Source organism: Danio aesculapii, chromosome 16 (genome assembly GCF_903798145.1).
Source record: "Danio aesculapii chromosome 16, fDanAes4.1, whole genome shotgun sequence".
NCBI classification, from domain to species: Eukaryota; Metazoa; Chordata; class Actinopteri; order Cypriniformes; family Danionidae; genus Danio; species Danio aesculapii.
The window spans coordinates 11,058,465-11,079,984 of NC_079450.1; the positions used below are offsets into that span (position 1 = coordinate 11,058,465).

The 21,520-nt window shown below is 36.9% G+C and overlaps 1 protein-coding gene across 1 annotated transcript in view; it reads right to left on the reverse strand.

The window, feature by feature from the left end:
* Positions 1–21,520, reverse strand: part of syngap1b (synaptic Ras GTPase activating protein 1b) — a 297,039-nt gene that overhangs the window by 117,480 nt on the left and 158,039 nt on the right. The window contains exons 4-5 of the mRNA XM_056475755.1: positions 19,318–19,412; positions 8,531–8,652 (exon numbers count right to left, since the gene is read on the reverse strand). Of these exons, the coding sequence (XP_056331730.1) occupies positions 8,531–8,652; positions 19,318–19,412 (217 nt within the window). The remainder of the gene's footprint in view (positions 1–8,530; positions 8,653–19,317; positions 19,413–21,520) is intronic.

Consider the following 21,520-nt stretch of genomic DNA (forward strand, 5'->3'; position numbering starts at 1 on the left):
TATATTAGTACCTAAAAATTTTAGGGGGAACACTTTTGTACTTTTTAGGTACTAATATGTACCCTTGAGGTATTAATATGGACCTTTAAGGTACAAATTTGTACCTTTCGAAAAGGTACCACCCCAGTGACAGATCACGTACCTTTATTTCTGAGAGTGTATATATATATACTGTATATATACATACATGCATCCGGAGAGTATTCAAAGCACTTCCCTTTTTCCACTTTTTTTGTTGCAAATTTATTAAAAATAAAAAACCTGAAAAATCACATGTACATAAGTATTTACAGCCTTTGCCGTGAAGCTCTAAATTGAGCTCAGGTACATTCTGTTTTCACTAATCATTCTTGAGATGTTTCAGCAGCTTATTTGAAGTTCATCTGTGGTAAATTCAGTTGATTGGACATGATTTTAAAAGGCATACACCTGTCTATATAAGGTCCCAGGGTTGACAGTGCATGCCAAAGCACAAACCAAGCATGAAGACAAAGGAATTGTCTGTAGATCTCTGAGACAGGATTGTCTCGAGCACAAGGCTGGGAAAGGTTACAGAAAAAATGACTGCTGCTCTGAAAGTTCCAATGAGCACAGTGGCCTCCATCACCTGTAAGTGGAAGATGTTTACAACCACCAGGACTCTTCCTAGAGCTGGCCGGCCATCTAAGCTGAGTGATCAGAAGGGCCTTAGTCAGGGAAGTGATCAATAACCCGATGGTCACTCTGTCTGAGCTCCAGCATTCTTCTGTGGAGAGAGGAGAACCTTACAGAAGGACAACCATCTGTGCAGCAACCCACCAATCAGGCCTGTATGGTAGAGTGGCCAGACGGAAGCCACTCCCTGCCAGGAATTTGCCAAAAGGCATCTGAAGGACTCTCAGACCACAAGTAACACAATGCTCTGGTCTGATGAGACTAAAATTTCACTCTTTGGACTGAATGCCAGATGTTACGTTTGGAGAAAACCAGGCATCGCTCATCACCAGGCTAATACCATCCTTACAGTGAAGCATGGTGGTGACAGCATCATGCTGTGGGGATGTTTTTCAGCTGCAGGAACTGGAAGACTAGTCAGAATAGAGGGAAAGATGAACGCAGCAATGTACAGAGACATCCTGAATGAAAACCTGCTTCAGACTGCTCTTAATCTCAGACTGGGGTGACGGTTCATCTTCCAGCAGGACAATGACCCAAAGCACACCACCAAAATATTAATGGAATGGCTTCAAAACAACTCGTTGAATGTCCTTGAGTGGCCCAGCCAGAGCCCAGACCTAAATCCTATTAAACATCGCTGGAGAAATCTGAAAATGGCTGTACACGGTCGCTTCCCATCCAACCTGATAGAGCTTGAGAGCTACTGCACAGAGGAATGGGCAAAAATTCCCAAAGAATTTTCAGGTTTCTTATTTTTAATAAATTAAAAAAAATCTTTTTTCACATTGTCATTATGGGGTATTGTGTGTAGAACTTTGAGGAAATAAATGAATTAAAACCATTTTGGAATAAGGCTGTAACATAAAAAAATATGGAAAAAGTGAAGCGCTATGAATACTTTCTGGATGCACTGTATACACGATTATGCCGTCAAACTGTTGTATAAATGCAATATCACACTCGTAGCAGTGTGATATGGCTGTATATCATCATTGGTGGCACACTAAGGCACTCGGTCTGCTGCCTTGCGCCAGCGCAAGTCAAAATTATGAGCCCTCCTGTGAAATTTTTATTATTTTAAAAATACTTCCCAAGTGTTGTTTAAGGGATAGAAGATTTCTTTCAATCAATTTTTAAACATAATTGCTTTAATAACTAACTTCTAATTACTAATTTATTTTGTATTTGCCATGGTGAAAGCATAATATAATAACCAGAAGCGCTAATAAATTTGACTTCAACTGCTCAATAAAATTGTTTCTGCCAAGTTGGCATAAACATCAATGCAATTTTTTTTAAATATATATATATATATATATATATATATATATATATATATATATATATATATATATATATATATATATATATATATATATATATATATATATATATTTTTTTTTTTTTTTTTTTTTTTTTAAAGAAAGGTACTAAAATAATTTTTTTAGCTGAGAAAAAAAATGTGTTTGTGCAACATTTCTTGACTTGATTAAACAATTCTCAGTAAACTTTTATTAATTTAAATAACAGGCAATAACAGAATTTAGGGTATAGTTTCTTAAAATGTAAAATATAAAATATTTTATACTATTATATCATCCATTCATCTATCCACAACTATCCATATAACACTAAAATATTTTATGTAAAAGTATAAAATATTAAAGTATTAAAATATCTTAATTTATAAATTAAGTTATATTACTTCATAAAAATGTTCAGAATTATTACTTTTCAATAAAACTCAATTTCAAAAATAAAAAACTTGCTTTTATAGTTAAAAACACAACAACGAAACTAAAATAACACTTTATTTTGATGGTCACTATAGCACATTTTGTTAACTAATAGTTGCATCGCAACTACATGCCAATTACTTCTCATTTACATTCCCATTAGTAGACTGTCTGCTTAATATCTGTTGATATGCTCCTTCAACACACATTTAACTGACTATAAGAAACTTTGCAAGTATATGTCAACTTACACTAACCCTAACCCTAACCTAACAGTCTACTTATAATCTAATGAGAATTAGTCGGCATGTAGATGCAATGTAACTTATATTCAACAAAATGTGTTAAAGGGACCATCAAAATAAAGTCATAACAAATAATCTAAAACGAGCCTAAAGTTGTTGTTATTGTGCCAGACAATAATCAAATATTCATTCTGAAGTTAATCATTCTGAAGTTCAATAACTGCACTGTGGATAATTAACAAATAAAATTGAAGATATGGCACTGAAGTCATATATAAAAACAAAAAAAGCTTTTCAATATACATTTGGTTAAATTAATCCTGATACACGATCTTAAAAGTCAAAGGTGCGCCTGCATGCATATGTGAAAGAGTCTTTAATCGCTCTCAGCATGAAAACAAGCACATTTACTTCACAAAACAACACACACCTTTCCCTCAGTGTACCTGCAAACACCCACACACACACTCACATCGCAGTTTAGAAACGCAAAACCCTTCAAACAGCTGAAGAGAAGATTGACAAGCCTATTGAGAAGTGCGATTACATAAATATGAAGAGAAAAAAAAGCATGATAAAGCGTTCGATCCCTACTAGTGATGTGTGGCTTCCCCTGCGTCTTCAGAGAATCACTGTACATGTATACATTCAGCCTCGCAGCATTAACTACATACAGTGGAGGAGAGAGAGAGAGATGGAGGGTATAAAAATAGACCCACAGGAGTGAGTCAGAATGAAAGAAATGATAGAGCAAGTGGAGGAGGGAGCGGGAGAGAGAGAGAGAGAGAGAGAGAGAGAGAGAGAGAGAGAGAGAGAGAGAGAGAGAGAGAGAGAGACAGAACGAATAGTGAGACAGCCAGAGTCTTCTCAGAGGAAATCAAAATGTTATGTAAACTGGAGGAACTGAAAGGAGGAAGAGAAAGAAAGACGTATAGAGAGAATGAAGGACAGAGATGGAGTGGTAAGAAGAGGACAACTGGACTCATATACTGTAAATTGACAGTTTCTGTTAATTCACATTCATTCATTTTCCTTCGGCTTAGTCCTTCATTAATTAAGGGTCGCCACAGCGGAATGAAGCACCAACTAATCCGGCATATGTTTTTACACAGCGAATGCCCTTTCAGCCGCAACCCAGTACTGGAAAACACTCATACACTCTCACATTCACACAAGACCTTGCATACCGCATTAAATTCAAAATTCTCCTTCTTACATTTAGGTCCTTAAATGGCCTAGCTCCCTCTTATCTTTTCACCATGCTTGTCCCCTACACCACTACTCGCTCATTACATTTCTCTGTGACTCTGGCCTTCTTGCTTTCCCTCGGTACCGCCTCTCCTCAATGGGGGCAGATCATTTTGTGTTATTGCACCCAAACTCTGGAACTCTCTACCACGCTCACTCTGTTCTGTTAATAATATCTCAGAATGCTTCACTTGTGATTTGACAAACTGACCACTTCATTTGATCCACCTGCACTCTGCTTATTGATCTCTTAGGTCTTGTTTTGTATTTCCATTTGTTATATTTGACTTCCTGTATGTTTGTGTACCTAATGTTGTCTCTACTTATGTCTGCTTGTACTATCTCTTTTTGTTACATTTTTTTTGTTACATTCTGTGTAAAGTGTCCTTGAGCTCTGGAAAGGCGCTATATAAATAAAATGTATTATTAAATTTATTATACACTACGGCCAATTTAGTTTACCCATTTTAATTATTTCATGATGATGCGATGGTGTGCTTTATGGGCCTGATTCCCGCTGTGGGTGGGTTGTGTGACGTTTGATTCGGGGGACATTCTGGGAGCGGGGTTTGCGTCATGCGATGCGAGCTACTAGCTCGACAGTGGAAACGCGACATGATTTCGGCCGCACTACTCAACCTCTACTCTACTAGCCCGACAGTGGAAATGCGGCTAGTGATCCTAAAGGTGGTCCGCGAGATAGCTTAAAAAAAATTATGTTATAATTTTTGGATTTCATTATTAATATGCTATATTAAAATGATCCAAGTAATACATTTTCTCCTGTTCTCTGATTAATTACTTCAAACTCGGCGCAAAAACAGCCTCATGATCTGGCGGAGCTGTTCACTGTTCCTGTCAGTGATCTCCCAATAATATCCAGCTGAAAATTCAAGCGCCATCAGAGCGACTCGTTTCAACAGATTTAGGGTGTTTTACTGTATTTTACATTTGTCTGTATATTTTTGAATAGTACATATTTAATAGTAGATATTTAGTCAGTCCTGTTTAAAGCAGAAGCTGGTCTTTTGCAATCTCCCTGTTGACCTGTGGTTCTCTTTGAATCTGTGTATGTTTGAAAAAAATATATATAAAATTGTGGCGCAGTAGGTAGTGCTGTCGCCTCACAGCAAGTAGGTCGCTGGTTCGAGCCTTGGCTGGGTCGGTTGGCGTTTCTGGGTGGAGTTTGCATGTTCTCCCTGCGTTTGCGTGGGTTTCCTCCGGATGCTCCGGTTCCCCCACAGTCCAAAGACATGCGGTACAGGTGAATTGGGTAAGCTAAATTGTCCGTAGTGTATGAGTGTGTATGGATGTTTCCCAGAGATGGGTTGCAGCAGTAAGGGCATCCGCTGCGTAAAGCATGTGCTGGATAAGTTGGCGGTTCATTCCGCTGTGGCGACCCCGGATTAATAAAGGGACTAAGCCGAAAAGAAAATGAATGAATAATTGTAGTTTTACGTACTGTTGAAGTCAGAATTATTAGCCCCCCTGTTTATTTTTTCCCCCAATTTCTGTTTAACGGAGAGAAGATTTCTTGACACATTTCTAAACATAATAGTTTTTATAACTCATTTCTAATAACTGATTTATTTTATCTTTGTAAATAGTAAATAAAATAGTGACAGTAAATAATTTTTGACTAGATATTATTGAAGACACTTCTAAACAGCCTAAAGTGACATTTAAAGGCTTAACTAGGTAATTAGGTTAACTAGGCAGGTTAGGGTAATTAGGCAAGTTATTGTATAACGATGGTTTGTTCAGTAGACTATCAAAAAAATATTGCTTAAAGGGGTTAATAATTTTTAAAATGTTTTCAAAAAAAATTAAAAACTGCTTTTCTTCTATTTGAAATAAAACAAATAAGACTTTATCCAGAAGAAAAAATATTATCAGACATACTGTGAAAATTTCCTTGCTCTGTTAAACATCATTTGGGAAATATTTAAAAAAGAAAAAAAAAAATCAAAGGGGGCTAATAATTCTGACTCCAACTGTATATTACCTATATTCACTGAGAAACAGATAAAAATATTCATTTTCAAAATGGGGTGTACTCAGTAACATTTCTCAAGCACTGTACCTCCTAAAATGGAGCACAGCAAAAGAAAGGATGGCTAAAAGACTGAAAATTCTGCACCTCACGCTGTCCTTCCAGCTGTTAGACTGCATCCGTACACCATATGACAATCAAAGCGGCTGAATCAAACCATTAAATGAAAGTGGAGTCGCCTGTTAGAATTCCTCCAAACAGCAGCACAGCCTTTCGTTTCAAAGCTACAACACAGTGAAAAACTTCCCCTTTGAACAGAAAGAGTCACTGAGGCGCTTCCCTGTCCAAACTGAGCGAGAGCTTCAAAAAGCACAAGCTGGCGGATTCTTGAAGACCACAGGCTGACAGTGAGCTCGGAGCATGAATAAATGAATGAATAAACCATGACAAGAGCACCGCTGCACCTGTCTGATGCTCCAAGACGCTAATAAGGAACTAAAGGACATTTCAGTCTCAGAGATATTAAATTGGAGAGCAATCCGGCATTTAAACCGACAAGTTTGACCAAAAATGTTGATTTGCTGACATTATTTTATTGCACTTTATTTTATTCCACATCAATAGTACCCATAGAGAAAGTAAATATTGGACGTATACTGCCATGTAGATCCAACCCTGTGTAGAGATGATGCCAACAATCAAGACTTTAAGGACAGCACATACACAAATAGAGTTCATTGAACAACATGTACACATAGACATCACCATATACTATATAACTGCAGGTTAACTATGCTTTTATATAACTTTAACTGTAAAAAGCTATTAGTTACTAGTTAATTAGTTAAAGTTACTAGTAACTCTTCTGAATTTGATTATGCAAAGACGTGCACCTTTTGTAAAGCTGATTTGAAACAATAATTGTTGTGAAAATCGCTATACAAATAAAATAAAATTGAATTAAACTATATAAAATGTAATACTGGCACACATGTTACCAACTACAGTGCATTCATGGCACTTCACTTTAATCACATTTTTTTAATGTTACAGCCTTATTAAATTCATTTATTTCCTCAAAACTCTACACACAATACCCCATAATGACAATGTGAACAAAGATTTTTTTTTAATTGTTGCAAATTTATTAAAAATAAAAAATGCTGTGAAGCTCTAAATTGAGCTCAGGTACATTCTGTTTTCACTAATCATTCTTGAGATGTTTCAGCAGCTTAATTGGAGTTCACCTGTGGTAAATTCAGTTGATTGGACATGATTTGAAAAGGCATACACCTGTCTATTAAAGGTCCCAGGGTTGACAGTGCATGCCAAAGTACAAACCAAGTATGAAGACAAAGGAATTGTCTGTAGATCTCTGAGACAGGATTGTCTCGAGCACAAGAATGGGGAAGGTAACAGAAAAATTTCTGGAGAGAAGAGAACCTTACAGAAGGACAACCATCTGTGCAGCAACCCACCAATCAGGCATGAGTGGCCAGACGGAAGCCACTCCCCGCCTCGAATTTGCCAAAAGGCATCTGAAGGACTCTCAGACCATAAGAAACAAAAATCTCTGATCTGATGAGACTAAAATTAATCTTGAACTAAAATTGGAGTGAATGCCAGGCGTTACGTTTGGAGAAAACCAGGCACCGCTCATCACCAGGTTAATACCATCCCTAAAGTGAAGCATGGTGGTGGCAGCATCATGCTGTGGGGATGTTTTACAGCTGCAGGAACTGGAAGACTAGTCAGGATAGAGGGAAAGATGAATGCAGCAATGTACAGAGACATCCTGAAAGAAAACCTGCTTCAGAGTGCTCTTGACCTCAGACTGGGGCAACAATTCACCTTCCAGCAGGACAATGACCCAAAGCACACTGCCAAAATATCAATGGAGTGGCTTCATAACAACTCTGTGAATATCATTGAGTGGCCCAGCCAGAGCCCAGACCTAAATCCTATTGAACATCTCTGGAGAGATCTGAAAATGGCAGTACACCGTTGCTTCCCATCCAACCTGATAGAGCTTGAGAGGTACTGCAAAGAGGAATGGGCAAAAATTCCCAAAGACACGTGTGCCAAGCTTGTGGCATCCTATTCAAAAAGACTTGAGGCTGTAATTGCTGCCAAAGGTGCATCAACAAAGCATTGAGCAAAGGCTGTGAATACTTCTGTACATGTGATTTTCATTTTGAATGAATTTGCATCAATTTCATGAAATCTTTTTTCACATTGTCATTATGGGGTATTGTGTGTAGAATGTTCAGGAAATAAATTAATTTAATCCTTTTTGAAATAAGGCTGTAGCATAAAAAATGTGGAAAAAGTGAAGCGCTATGAATACTTTCCATATGCACTGTATATTTTAGGCTATATACTTTTTTCAATACATACATTCTCTGGGTATATGTAAATAGGCATTTATAACAAAAAATTCCTGTTGTAAATGATATGTATATGATGATTTGATAATTGGTATTATACAGAATTTATTTGTGGCAACCATGTAACCTATACAGTCAAACCCAAAATTCAAAGAAATTAATTTCAGGTTTTACGGCATACAGCACATATGAACAGAGCATCATAACAAAGCAAGATGCTTATGATGCAGAATGTGTGTTTTAGGGGTAAGGTCTGGGACGTACCGCTCCTGGTCGGCACTGCGGAAGCGAGGGAGGATCATGTGGCGGAAGCTGCTGGTTCGGTCCAGTTTGGGCTGACTCTTGGCCCGTTTAATGGACCCCTTCAGTCTTCTACTGAGGAAACTCTGAAGAGAAAAAACACAGACTCTATAAATACGCATGACCACAGACAATGAACATAACCAGTGGAGCATTTAGACTGCATAGTCAGATATTTAAAACTTAGGCCCAATCCCAATTCTACCCCTTAGCCCTTCCCCAATTCTCTTTAGCTTGAAGGCATAGGCAGGGCCGGCGCGTCCATAGAGGCGACCTAGGCGGCTAGAATAGAGAGGGCGGTGTCCGCGACACCTCCCTCACCGGCCGCGTCCTCAGTTATATCCGCGACCCCATTTCATTTAGTCTAATTTAATATAATGAATTAATATGAATAATGTAATGTTGTTATTATTTAATAAGACAATAATACAAAAAATAATAATAATATAAATATAATATAGGGCAGCACGGTTAATAACTGATTAATAAAAGGACTAAGATGAAAAGAAAATGAAAGAATAAATGAATGAATGAATGAATGAATATAATATAGAAAAAAATAATTTAATTAAATCAAATTAAAATCACACCCAAAACAAATTTGAGTATTTTTAAAAACTATTTTAGATTCAGTTTAAAACATATAAATATAAATATCAATTAAAAACAAATACTAAAAAATATTTCACATAATCAAAATCTACAATTTACTGAGCAGATTTTAAAATACATTTGACATTTATTCTAACCAGTTGTGTTATTTCATTATTAATAATGTAAATGATAATAGCATTAATTGCATGAGCAGATGTGGTGCAACTGACTGAAATAATGTGCTCTTGCTGGTGGCAAGACACTCCAGCATTGTTGCACTATCCACAGTCAACCAATAGTGGGAAGTGTTGCTTCATAAATATTTCCCAACGCCTACAGTAAGAACAGACTGGCAACAGCAGGCAAGAGGTTCACGCCATAGCAGAGTAAAAAAAAAAACATGTCAGATCTCTCTGTGTGCGTAATCATTTCATAAGACATGCAATCTGAGATTCAACCTGAAAAGACACAATCCATCAACAGAAAAAGGTTTAGACAGCAGATGAAGCTGTGAAAAATCATCTGCTCAAGAATAATTAGTGTTAGCAAGGCAACATTCATTCATTCGCTCATTTTACATCTGCTTAGTATCTTATTTATCAGGGGTCGCAACAGCGGAATGAACCGCCAACTATTCCAGCATATTTTTTATGCACCCTTCCACCTGCAACCCAGTATTAAGAAACACCTTCACACTCTTACATTCACACACACTTATACGCTACAGCCAATTTATTTACGCAATTCACCTATAGCGCAAGTCTTTGGACTTTGTGGGGAAACCGCAGCACGCGAAGGAAACCCAAGCCAACACGGGTAGAACATGCAAACTCCACAAAAAAATGAAAACTGGCCCAGCTGGGACGCGAACCAGAAACCTTCTTGCTTTGAGGTGACAGTACTAACCACTGAGCCACCGTGCTGCCAGCAAGGCAACAATGTTTTGATATTACTTAAACATATTGGTTATAAGGGTTTATTTTAAACTAACACATTTACTTCAAATGAACTGCTCCACCAAATCAAACTCGCTCAGTTATTATTAATTATTATTAGTTATACTACACTGTAAAAATATCGTTAAATTAACGATTTTACATATTTTGTGATTTCATGTTGTTGTTATTTTTGTTTTCAATTGCACCATGCGAAGCTGATGTTTAGTAAAAAAGTGACTTTTGTTGCTATTTTTAATAGTTTAAAGAGATATATTGTCTTGTTTGCTGTTGTAAATTACAGTACCATATAAAAACCTGGTAATAAACTACCAGCATTTTTTTTTTTGTTATTTCACTGACTTATTTCTCCATGTATTATTTCTTATATGTTATATTATATTTCAAACTATTAAAATGTCAATAAAATTCACTTTGCTAAACTGTAGAGTGTATTTTTCACTATCAAAAGTGGACAGAACAGAGATCAATATCCTATAATATAATTCACAACCGTAAATAAACAGAAAAAAAGCTGTAAATAATGATATACTGTATAAGGAAATTGTTAATTAATGAGGTTTTTACAGTGTAGTTCTTGCAAACTTTATTAGCTCAAAAAGAGTTCTGATTATACACTGAAAATTTCCCATTTGGAAAGCCGCATTTATGAAGATATGTTAAAACGTTAACATTAAAAAACGCTGCTACCCGACTCTGTTATTTCCATCAGAAAATGCTAATTCATTCTGTTTGATGATCCTATGTGAGCTCTGTGTTTCTAAAGAGCAGGGGTGCCCAAACTTTTTTTGTATGAAGGGCCAAAAAACAAATATCATTGAGAGTCAGGGGCCAAAGACACATATACCAAACTATTTTACATTAAAGTTGCCATGGGTAATTTCCTAATTTATTTCATAAAGTTTCAAAACAAAAAGAACACATTTCTTTGAATTGTATTAACTAATGCAGAAGCATTTAACCAATGTGAGGCATTTTACAGTGCACTAAAAACTTGTAGCAATCAGAGTTTCTGCTAAAATATGATTTTAATAGAGTTTTTAGAAGTGTTTGGTACAGTAACCATCAATATTACAATTGTAGAATAAATTTAGTTATTTAAGCACTTGTCCCATGGCATTTGAAATGAATGATGACTCAAATCATATGTTGAGATGAGCTGATGTTACTTTTCTAACAGGACAATTTATTCATTTATTTATCATACTGTTTTTCCTAGCAGGTGAGAAAAGAAATGAAAAACCTCATTAACTAACATTGAATGAGGGACCCGAGTCACATTTAGAGACAGTGGAGGTGGACTCTTTTATAACAACCATACAGTGCAACAGTCAGAAACTAAAAAACTAATTATATTTCTATTTTTATAGCACAGTATTTTAATAATAACCGATAAAACTTTGATGACAGACCTTTAGTGAGTACTGAGGTTGCTAACTGATTGTATATGCTTTTGTTGCAGTTTTAACCCTTGTGTGCTGTTGTGGATGTTTTCATCCACTTTGGGGTGATTTTGAGACCTAATTTGGCCACAACTTTCTCTGTGTTTCAACAAATGGAATGACTTTTGGTGACAAATCTTATTTTGACACAAATTTGGAGAAAATGCTTTGAAAATTTAGAAAAACTCAACAATACACTTTGACTTTTGTTATGAAAGTGGCTGTTTTTGACCCACTGACTTCCATTACAACCACATTTTTTTATTTCAAAGCCATGACACCATAAAATCATGTCTTCTTCATTGTTGGTTGTTTTCCCTGTTGGGAAGAAGTCAAATCTGTAATTTTGCTGTTGATCATCAGTTGCAGTGCAAACAAAAGCGTAGTTTCTGGCTTTAATATGGTCTTATTTGGAGTATAGTATGTGTGTGCGTGTGTGAGTGTGAGAGAGACCTTTGCACGCTTACCTTGATATGTCTGAGAAAATCAAAATAATCACTTCAACTTTTAGAACACAGTTAACATGTAAGTGTATTTACGCACACTGCAGTATATTTAGCTGTTTTACTCCATAGAGCTCCATATAAAAACCAGAAGGTTTTTTGCACAGGCCTATCTAAGGGGTTAATGTTGCCAACTGATGATCAACAGTAGGAATTACAAATGTTACCTCTTTCCAATAGGGAAAACCTCCAACAATCAAGAAGACATGATTATATAGTCTCATGGCTTTGTAATCAAAAAATGTCATCATACTGGAAGTCAAAAACAGCCATGAACATAACGAAAGGGTAGTAAATTTGAACAATATAGTTGTTTACTAGTAGAATACATACAGAGAAACTACATTTCCCATTATGCTGTGCAGAAAATTCCAAATTCCACCAATCAGAGTACTGGAGAAGATAGTAGTAGTAGAAGATAGAAGGTAGTGTTATGCTATTAAGAAGGGCAAATAAAAAAGTTGGCATTGATTTGTTGGTTTTAAATATATATATATATATATATATATATATATATATATATATATATATATATATATTTTTTTTTTTTTTTTTTTTTTTTGGCAGAAATACTGTATATTTTACTGAGGAAATACTAAGGTTTTAGCACATAAAATATTGGTACTTCTTGTCTCACACTAGTTTTTTATTTAAATGCATTACATCAAGCATGTCTAGCTGGAAAAGTCTCAATGCTTTCCATTAACAAAATAGATCCAAAAATTCAGTATATGCATTTAATATGAAAGTATTTTTGCGTCACGGTGCCACAGTGGGTTGCACAATTGCCTCACAGCAAGTAGGTCGCTGGTTCGAGCCTCAATTGGCATTTTTGAGTGGAGTTTGCATGTTCTCCCCATGTTCACAAGGGTTTCATCCAGGTGATCCGGTTTCCCACACAATTCTAAACACATGCGCTATTGGTGAATTGGGTAAGGTAAATTGTCTGTAGTATATATGTGTGAATAAGTGTGTATGGATCTTTCCCAGTGATAGGTTGCACTGAAAGGGCATCCACTGCGCAAAACATATGCTGGATAAGTTGGCGCTTCATTCCGCTATCAAAAACAACACTCTTCCAGCAGTCCTTACTTCATATTCTCAGTTCATACCCCAGACTAATAAAGGGACTAAGAAAAAAGAAAATGAATGAATGAATAAATGAATGAATGAAAGCATTAAACTCATTCATTTTTGCGATAGAGTTTTTAAAATAGTCTTTGTTAAAATGTTAATAAAAAAGAGAATGACAACAATAATTTGAAGCAAAACAAATGGAAAACTGTACTAAAAGACAACTGTACAACACTTAACAGCTTTAATGAGGGTTAAAAAAGCCTACAATCCTATGAAGAATTGTGAATGACAAAATCAAATGAAACACAGCTCATTTGAAGTTGTTGGTTGTTTCTATAGAAACAGCAAAGTTCAGGCCTATTGCAAAATATGCATGTCTATAAAAATATTTCTGTAGAGAGGGGACTGTAGGGAGACAATCTTAATTACATTATTTTTGGTGCTTCATAAGAGTAGGCAGTGCTAAAGGTCTATAGATTCTTTTCACAAGACTGCTATGAAGCTTTAATGGTCATCATAATCTTAAATACTTCAAAGTTTTTACTATTTAGATTTTTTTTTGAACACATGTACATTTGTATGTATTCATGTATGCATTATATCATCTTTGCATGTTGCAAATTACAAAAAAAAAAACGAATTACCGCTTGGGCGAGGCATTGATAATGCAGTCTTTATGGGGGCAGTACAGTAAATTTGATGTTGTTCTCTCTTTTGTCTGCTGTTATCAATTAAGAGTCTACCATGTAAACAGCAATTTTTGATTACCTTAAAGAACCACAAACTGCGGAGGTTTTTTCTTTCCATTTGGCGGGCGCTATCAAAAACAACACTCTTCCAGCAGTCCTTACTTCATATTCTCAGTTTATCACAGGCATAATCAATATGTTCCTGAATAAAAAAGTGAAACTGCCAAACTTCAGTTAAAGTCGAACAATTAAAAATGAAACACCCGAATTTCAGTACATGAAACTCCAGAGGAAAGGGGTAAAGTCTAGATAGGATACAGCGGTCAATATAGCATCATTTTGTAACACTGAATAACGATAATTAATATTTGTACAGTACTGTGACGCTTGGGTTTAGGGTAGGGGTGGGGGTAGACATTTAAAAATATAATTTATTGGGTAATTTAATAAATAACATAATACTAGGTACAATGATTGTTGAGGAAACGGAGAGCGCGGTGATGCAATGACGTTAATCGATCTATGTACTGTAACATGTAAAAGGGAATCATGCAAGGAACATTCAAAAAGCAACTCATGTAAACACCTTAATCATATTATTTTCTTATTCAGATTAAGGTAAATCATTAGATCACTGATGTCCATGAAAACGTAGTCACAAGCCCCAACCCTAAAAAAAGGTGTTTCCTGATTTTGATGACAGCCTTTCCATAGTAGTAAGCTTATGTGATGTTAATTGCAGAATTCAAATCTTAAAACAAACCAATAATCAAAAGAAATATATTAATGCAGTTCAATATTTAAAATATGAATTGATGTATACTTTAAACTTTAATTATAATGTTCAATTAAAATGATAATTTTTTTTTTTTTGTAAATTTTGTGGCTCAAAAATATTGGTTCAGGCAACGGTACCATTTTAAAAGTATCGATTTAGCACTGGTATCGAACGATATCCAACCCTACCATGTATCCACTGCGATGCTTTGTACTTTGAACATTGGAAAGCATTTGCAAAAGTTTCTTCCTCTAACTAAACACTATTCATTTTCATCAAAACTAACCTTAAATATTTTACAAGGGTTAAAGGGATAGTTCACCCAAAAAATGAAAATGATGTTAATAATACTCTAACTCCTCTTGTGTCATACCAAACCCTGAGACCTTCGTTCATCTTTGGTACACAAACTAATATGCAGTATTTTAGATTAAATCTGAGAGCTTCTAAAAGCCATTTGTATAGTTTTTTTGGCGCACACAGTGTTCTTAGAGATTCATATGATTACAGTTGAAAAAGTAGCGTGAAGCAATGTTTTGACAATGTTTTGTCACGTTTTCTGCACTTTGAACGTCTCAGGACCCTTTCTGTCTAGGGAAGATGAGAGAAATGAATATCTAATTTTGTGTTTTGAAAATGAACATATGTCTTGGGGGATTGAAATAACAAAGGGGTGAGTAAATAATAACAGAATGTTTATGTCTTGAGTGAACTAACCCTTTAAGCAGCGATGCCCAAAGTAGGGCCCGTGTTGGCCCATGGTAACCTTTGATTTGGCCCACCATCCCCCTGAGAATAGAGGAAGAATGATGGGGATGGTTTCTAGATTGTCAATTCAATATTTTTGAATTGTTAGTTTGTTTGTTAAAAGCTAACTGATATGAAATGTTTCAATTAAATGGCGTAAATTAATCCAATTTTGTTAATATGTACATACTGTCACCTGACAATGCAGAGGCTTTGGTGAGCAAATCAAGACTAAGGCAAATTCAGCTTGACTACAGTTTTCATTTAACAATGGGATTGTTCATCTTTTTTTTTTTGTCTTTTTTTTTGCAATAATTTATAATTTAAAAAGTTATAGTGCCTTAGCTACGATTTAAAGTTATGTTTTCTATTTATTTAAAAATATTATGAAATAAATTAGGAAATTACTCATGGCAACTTTAATGTAATATAGTTTAGTATATTTACATTTGGCCCACGGTTCATAATAATATTTGTTTTTTGGCCCTTCATGTGAAAAAGTTTGGGCACCCCTGCCTTTAAGTAACTTAGTAACTATGCTCGCAGCATTCATTTTACACCAGGACACTTAGTGAAAACTCATGTTCATTCTATTATTAAACAGACAATACGTCAACATTAGTTTACCGTGAAGAAACTGGGCACCGCATCTTCTGAACTCAGACATGACTCAATGGTTGGCTTGGAGAACAGATGAACATGTTTGCTTCCTGCGTGACTAACTGTTTGTCTAACACCTCAGAGCCGCTCAAATCCAACGCCGGAGAGAGCGCTCGGCTGTTAGATAATGTTAGGCATGGGCCGGTTTAAGATTCAGATGGTATGATAACCTTGCACGAAAATATCACGGTTTCACAGTATTGTGATTAATACTCTAAAATAAGTTATTTTTAAATGTCTGAATAAAAGTGTCTGGAAAAAACATTTCCCCAATTGAACATAATACTGCACTGCTCAGGTCCATAACATGCTCGGATGTTGGTTTATAAGCAATTTCTTTTTCAGATGTTTGCTGATCCGTGGGCTGACCAGTACAGAAGCTTTGATGTGGATGATCATTTGCTGCTGGAGATACTTTTGCTCTAAATAAATAAAAACGTTTTTGACAAGTAAAAAAACATAATAATAATAATTTTACATGTACAGTTGAAGTCAGAATTATTAGCACTCCTGAATTAATAGGTCTCCTGAGTTATTAGTCCCCCCACTGAATATTTTTTCCACAATTTCTGTTTAATGGAGAGAAGATTTTTTCAACACATTTCTAAACATAATAGTTCTCATAACTCATTTCAAATAACTGATTTATTTTATCTTGTCATGATGACAGAACAAATTTTTTCAATCCACTAGAATTATACTCATTGTATAAAACAAATTAAAATGTGCTTTTATTCTGGCTGAAATAAAACACATAAGACTTTCCCCAGAAGAACAAAAATATAAGAATTAAGATTATTGCACACTGAATCAGAAATTTTCGTCTGTAAGTTTCGCACGTTAAAAAATAAATTCAACCTCACGTTGTGTGAATCGTATTGACACACTGTCTCCGAAACTTTCGTCCGTCATAAAAAAATTTGAACCGGGTTCGAGTTTTTTCTGTTTTTCTCATCTAAAAAAAGCGCTTTGAAAGGTGTTTTGACAGTTCTGAGCCACCATACAAGCGAATGGCAAAATACAATATGTCGTCACTTGAGCCACAGATAATATAGCATAATATAAGACAGAATATGGTGGACAATTGAGAACCCATGGATTCTGTGACTGGCACACCTCTCCCCTGGTACTGTTTGGGTTTTTTTGTGTGTGTGTGTGTGTGTGTGTGTGTGTGTGTGTGTGTGTGTGTCCATACATTTGACGCACAGACATACTGTAATCGCCTCATGGCCTTCAGTCCATTGCTCCGATACGTCAACGCGGCCATCATTTATTATAATGTCTATAGGTATGCCAGTCTCTGTTCAGGATTTGTTTACATACATAAACGTGTGAACTATCATAAGCAATGTATCAAAATTCCACTTATTTCCTGAAATAAACTTTGTATTTGGGGGTAATCCATCGCTGTTTCTTGATAAGGAGAAGAACTCCTTATTCTCTATGTAGGCTAGTATTGGATGAACACAATATGTAGAGCCTATTCCTTTTAATTTTTCTACTTTGGAGAAGAGAGAGGAGAACAAAGCATTACTGCTTGACTCCAAAATGTTTTGCGATTTTTTTTGTTTTTCCGAAATCGATTAATTAATACGCATCGGACTCAGTGTGTGAGGTTTGTTTCTTGACGAATTCTTTGCATATGAATACGAAAAAAACGCATACGAAAATTTTAGACTTCAGTGAGCAAAGACCTTTACTGTGAAAAACCCTCACCAAGGTGCTCGAGGGTTCATGGGAGTATGTCCAACCAGTCCACGTGTGTTCCGTGGACTTGGAGAAGACATTCAACCATGTCCCTCATGGCATTCTGTGGAGGGTGCTCTGCGAGTATGGGGTCAGAGATGCTCTGTTAAGTGCTGTCCTGTCCCTGTATGATCAGAGCAGGAGTTTGGTTTGCATTGCCAGCAATAAGTCAGACTTGTTTCCAGTGCATGATGGACTCTGGCAGAGCTGCCCTGTCACCAATTGTGTTCATAATTTTTATGGACAGAATTTTTTATGCGCAGCCTTGGGCCAGAGGGGGTCCGGTTCAGGGACCACAGGATTTCATCTCTGTTATTCGCAGACGATGTTGTTTGTTGGCTTCATCGAGCATGGAACTTTAGTTCGCACTGGGCCGGTTTGCTGCCGAGTGTGTCATGGCTGGGACAATCAGCACCTCCAAATCTGAGGCCATGGTGCTCCACCGAGAAAAGGTGGTTAGCCTTAATCTGGGATGGAGGAAATTCCTCACACCAGGTGGAGGAGTTCAAGTATCTTGGGGTTTTGAGGGGAGGATTTAAGGGTGCAGCGGCAGCAGCAGCGGCAGCAGTAATGTGTTGTGGTAAAGAAGGAGCTGAGCCAAAAGGCAAAGCTCTCGTTTTACCGGTCAGTCTACGTTCCTACTCTCAACTATGGTCATGAGCTTTGGGTCATGACCAAAAGGATACAAGCGGCCGAAATGAGTTTCCTTTGCAGGGTGGCAGGGCACACCCTTAAAGATAAAGTGAGCTCTGTCACCCGAGAGGAGCTCAGAGTAGAGCCGCTGCTCCTCCACATCGAGAAAAGTCAGTTGAGGTGGCTCAGGCATCTGTTTCGGATGCCTCCTGGATGCCTACCTAGGGAGGTGTTCCAGGTATGTCCCACCAGGAGGAGGCCTCGGGGAAGACCCAGGACATGCTGGAGGGACTATGTCTCTCGGCTGGCCTAGGAATGCCTCAGGATCCCCCCGGAGGAGCTGTAGGAAGTGTCTGGGAAAAGAGAGACGTCTGGCGTTGTCTCCTGAGACTGCTGCCCCCGCGACCCGGCCCCAGAATAAGTGAATGAATGAATGAATGAATGAATGAATGACTTTGCAAAATAATAACTTGCTCTGTCAAACATCATTTGGAAAATATTGGAAAAAGAACAAAAATTCACAGATGAGCGAATAATTTTTGACTTCAACTGTACCTTAGGAACGGTATAACAGAAAATGTTTTACTTTTTCAACCCACGGTAAACCTTGAAAGCGGTTATCGTCCCATGCCTAGATAACGTACCTCAAGAGAGGGCAGTGCCGCCACACTGGATCCCGTCCCTGGATTAGAACCCACAACCTTCCACTCACCAGCAGCCCAGTGGGAGAGCGGGACAGAGGGCGGAAGAGTCAGAGAGACGCTCGGGGAGAGAGGGAGTGAACGAGGCAGCGGAGGAGTGCTGATTCGCTTTTGGGACTGTAAATGGGACGGGGACAGCGAGGGCGACAGGGGCGATGGGGCAAACGGCAGCGAGAGGGACAGGGATGGAGAGAGGGACCGGGGACGGAAAGGTGGGTTACTCACGGATTGTCGGAAGGGTTGTGGGGGGGCAGTGGGTGGGATCTCCATGCTTGGCTGCTTCCCAGTGGCGATGCTTTTCCGCCGGAGCCGAGCGTGGTCTGGAAGAAAAAACAAGAGACGTATTAGATCCTATGTGAGTTTTGACCAAAATCTGTAGATTTTATTTTATAGAGAAGCATTGCTGTAGGTCAAATAGTAGAGAATGGTGCTAGAATGGATGCTGTAATGTTGAAAGCAGTGTTGGGTGTAATTAGTTCCAAAGCTGCTAGTTACTGTAATTCAATTTCTTTTTCTCAGATAAAGCAAGGGATTATTTTTTGTATTGATGTTAATTACAGTCAGGGGCGTAGCGGACATTTTTTTTGGGGTGGGGGGGGTGTATGAGATCATATGTTCATATAAATATTAATCACCTGTTTCTAAATGGTCTGTCTCTAAAAGTGACAGTCCACCCCCACTATCCTGCCACCAACACCCCCCACCCCCCCCCCCCCCCCGTTGCTACGCCCCTGATTACAGTTACTTATATAATTGCTTGAAAACTCTACAAAAAGTCAACAGCCGGAGCCTAACGTGGTCTGAATTAGAGAGCAAATGACATATTAGATCCTACATGAGTTGTGACCAAAATCTGCAGGTTTGCTTTTAAAGACAAACTTTACCTGTAGGTCAAATAGTAGAGAATGGTGTTAGCAATGCCAAGATTTAGAGCAGCATTGGGTGTAATTAGTTGCAAAGCAATTAGTTACTATAATTTCATATCTTTTCCACCTAAAATGCAAAGTAAGGGATTACTTTTAATTTGAATTTTAATTAAAGTCACTTATACAGTAGTTATATACTTGCTTAAGGACTGTATATTAATGCAATAGTTCTGTACAAATCAATTCAGAAAAGCAGAGTATTTGTATTTTTTTTGCTACACAAAAATATTATGCAGAATACTTCAACTAAAAAGACTACATTTATTAAGACAACTGCAAATAAAACAAATATATTGAAAAATTAGTTAATGACAATCTGGGATTAAATTCAGAAAACCACTGCAAATGTATATCTATTTTTGTTATTCAGATATTTTCCATAATAATTACATTTTTCAACTAAGTAAGGAGGCGGCGCAGTGGGTATCACTGTCACTTCACAGCAAGAAGGTCGCTGGTTCGAGTCTCAACAGGGTCAGTTGGCATTTCTGTGTGGAGTTTGCATGTTCTCCCCACGTTCACGTAGGTTTCCTCCGGGTGCTCTGGTTTCTCCCACAGTCCAAAGACATGCGCTATAGGTGAATTGGCTAAGCTAAATTGTCTGTAGTGTATGCGTGTGAATGAAAGTTTATAGGTGTTTCCCAGTGATGGGTTGCAGCTGTATGGGCATCCGCTGCGCAAAACATATGCTGGATAAGTTGGCGGTTCATTCCACTGTGGTGACCCCTGATAAATAAAGGGATTAAGCCGAAGAGAAAATGAATAAATGAATGAATAAACTAAATAAGGACAGATTTATCTGACAATTGCAGATGCTTAAGTAATAATGAAACATTTTAGAAAAATAATATCAATATATGGATGAAATAAGGTTTCATCACTTTGAAACATTATGAGTTTTGATACATATGTTGTTTAAAATGTAAGGTTTTTTAACAAGTTAGATTAAAAGGTCTAGTTTGACTCAAATTTTAAGAATTGAGAGTTTATCTTTGATTTTTTTGTGCATTGGGATTTATGTGGATTTTTGGTATTGACGCTAATAATTACTTTTCAAACTAAATAATTAGAAATGTACTTTAATGCATTTTTGATTACGTAATTAGTAATAAATTACTAAGTAACTCCCCCAACACTGATTGAGGATTCAATTCCTACCCTCTCAGAAATGAGAATCAATGGGGTAGTACCTTTTCAAAACATAAAGTAGAGTACTTTTAAGGTATTAATTTGCAAACTTCAAGTCCTACTATGTACCCTTATGGTACCAATATAGACCTTTTACATCCAAATGTGTCTCTTTAGAAACAGTACTGCCCCAGTGAAAGCTTTTGTACCTTTATTTCTGAGAGTGTGGGAAAAGCATGAACTAAAAAAAAGTGTAGCTTCAATGGAATTTAAGGACAGTAGCTTTGGATAAAAGTGTCTGCCAAATGCATAACTGTAAATGTAACAACAAATCTATTTTCAGTATCTCAAATAGTATTAAAGTCACAACAGCA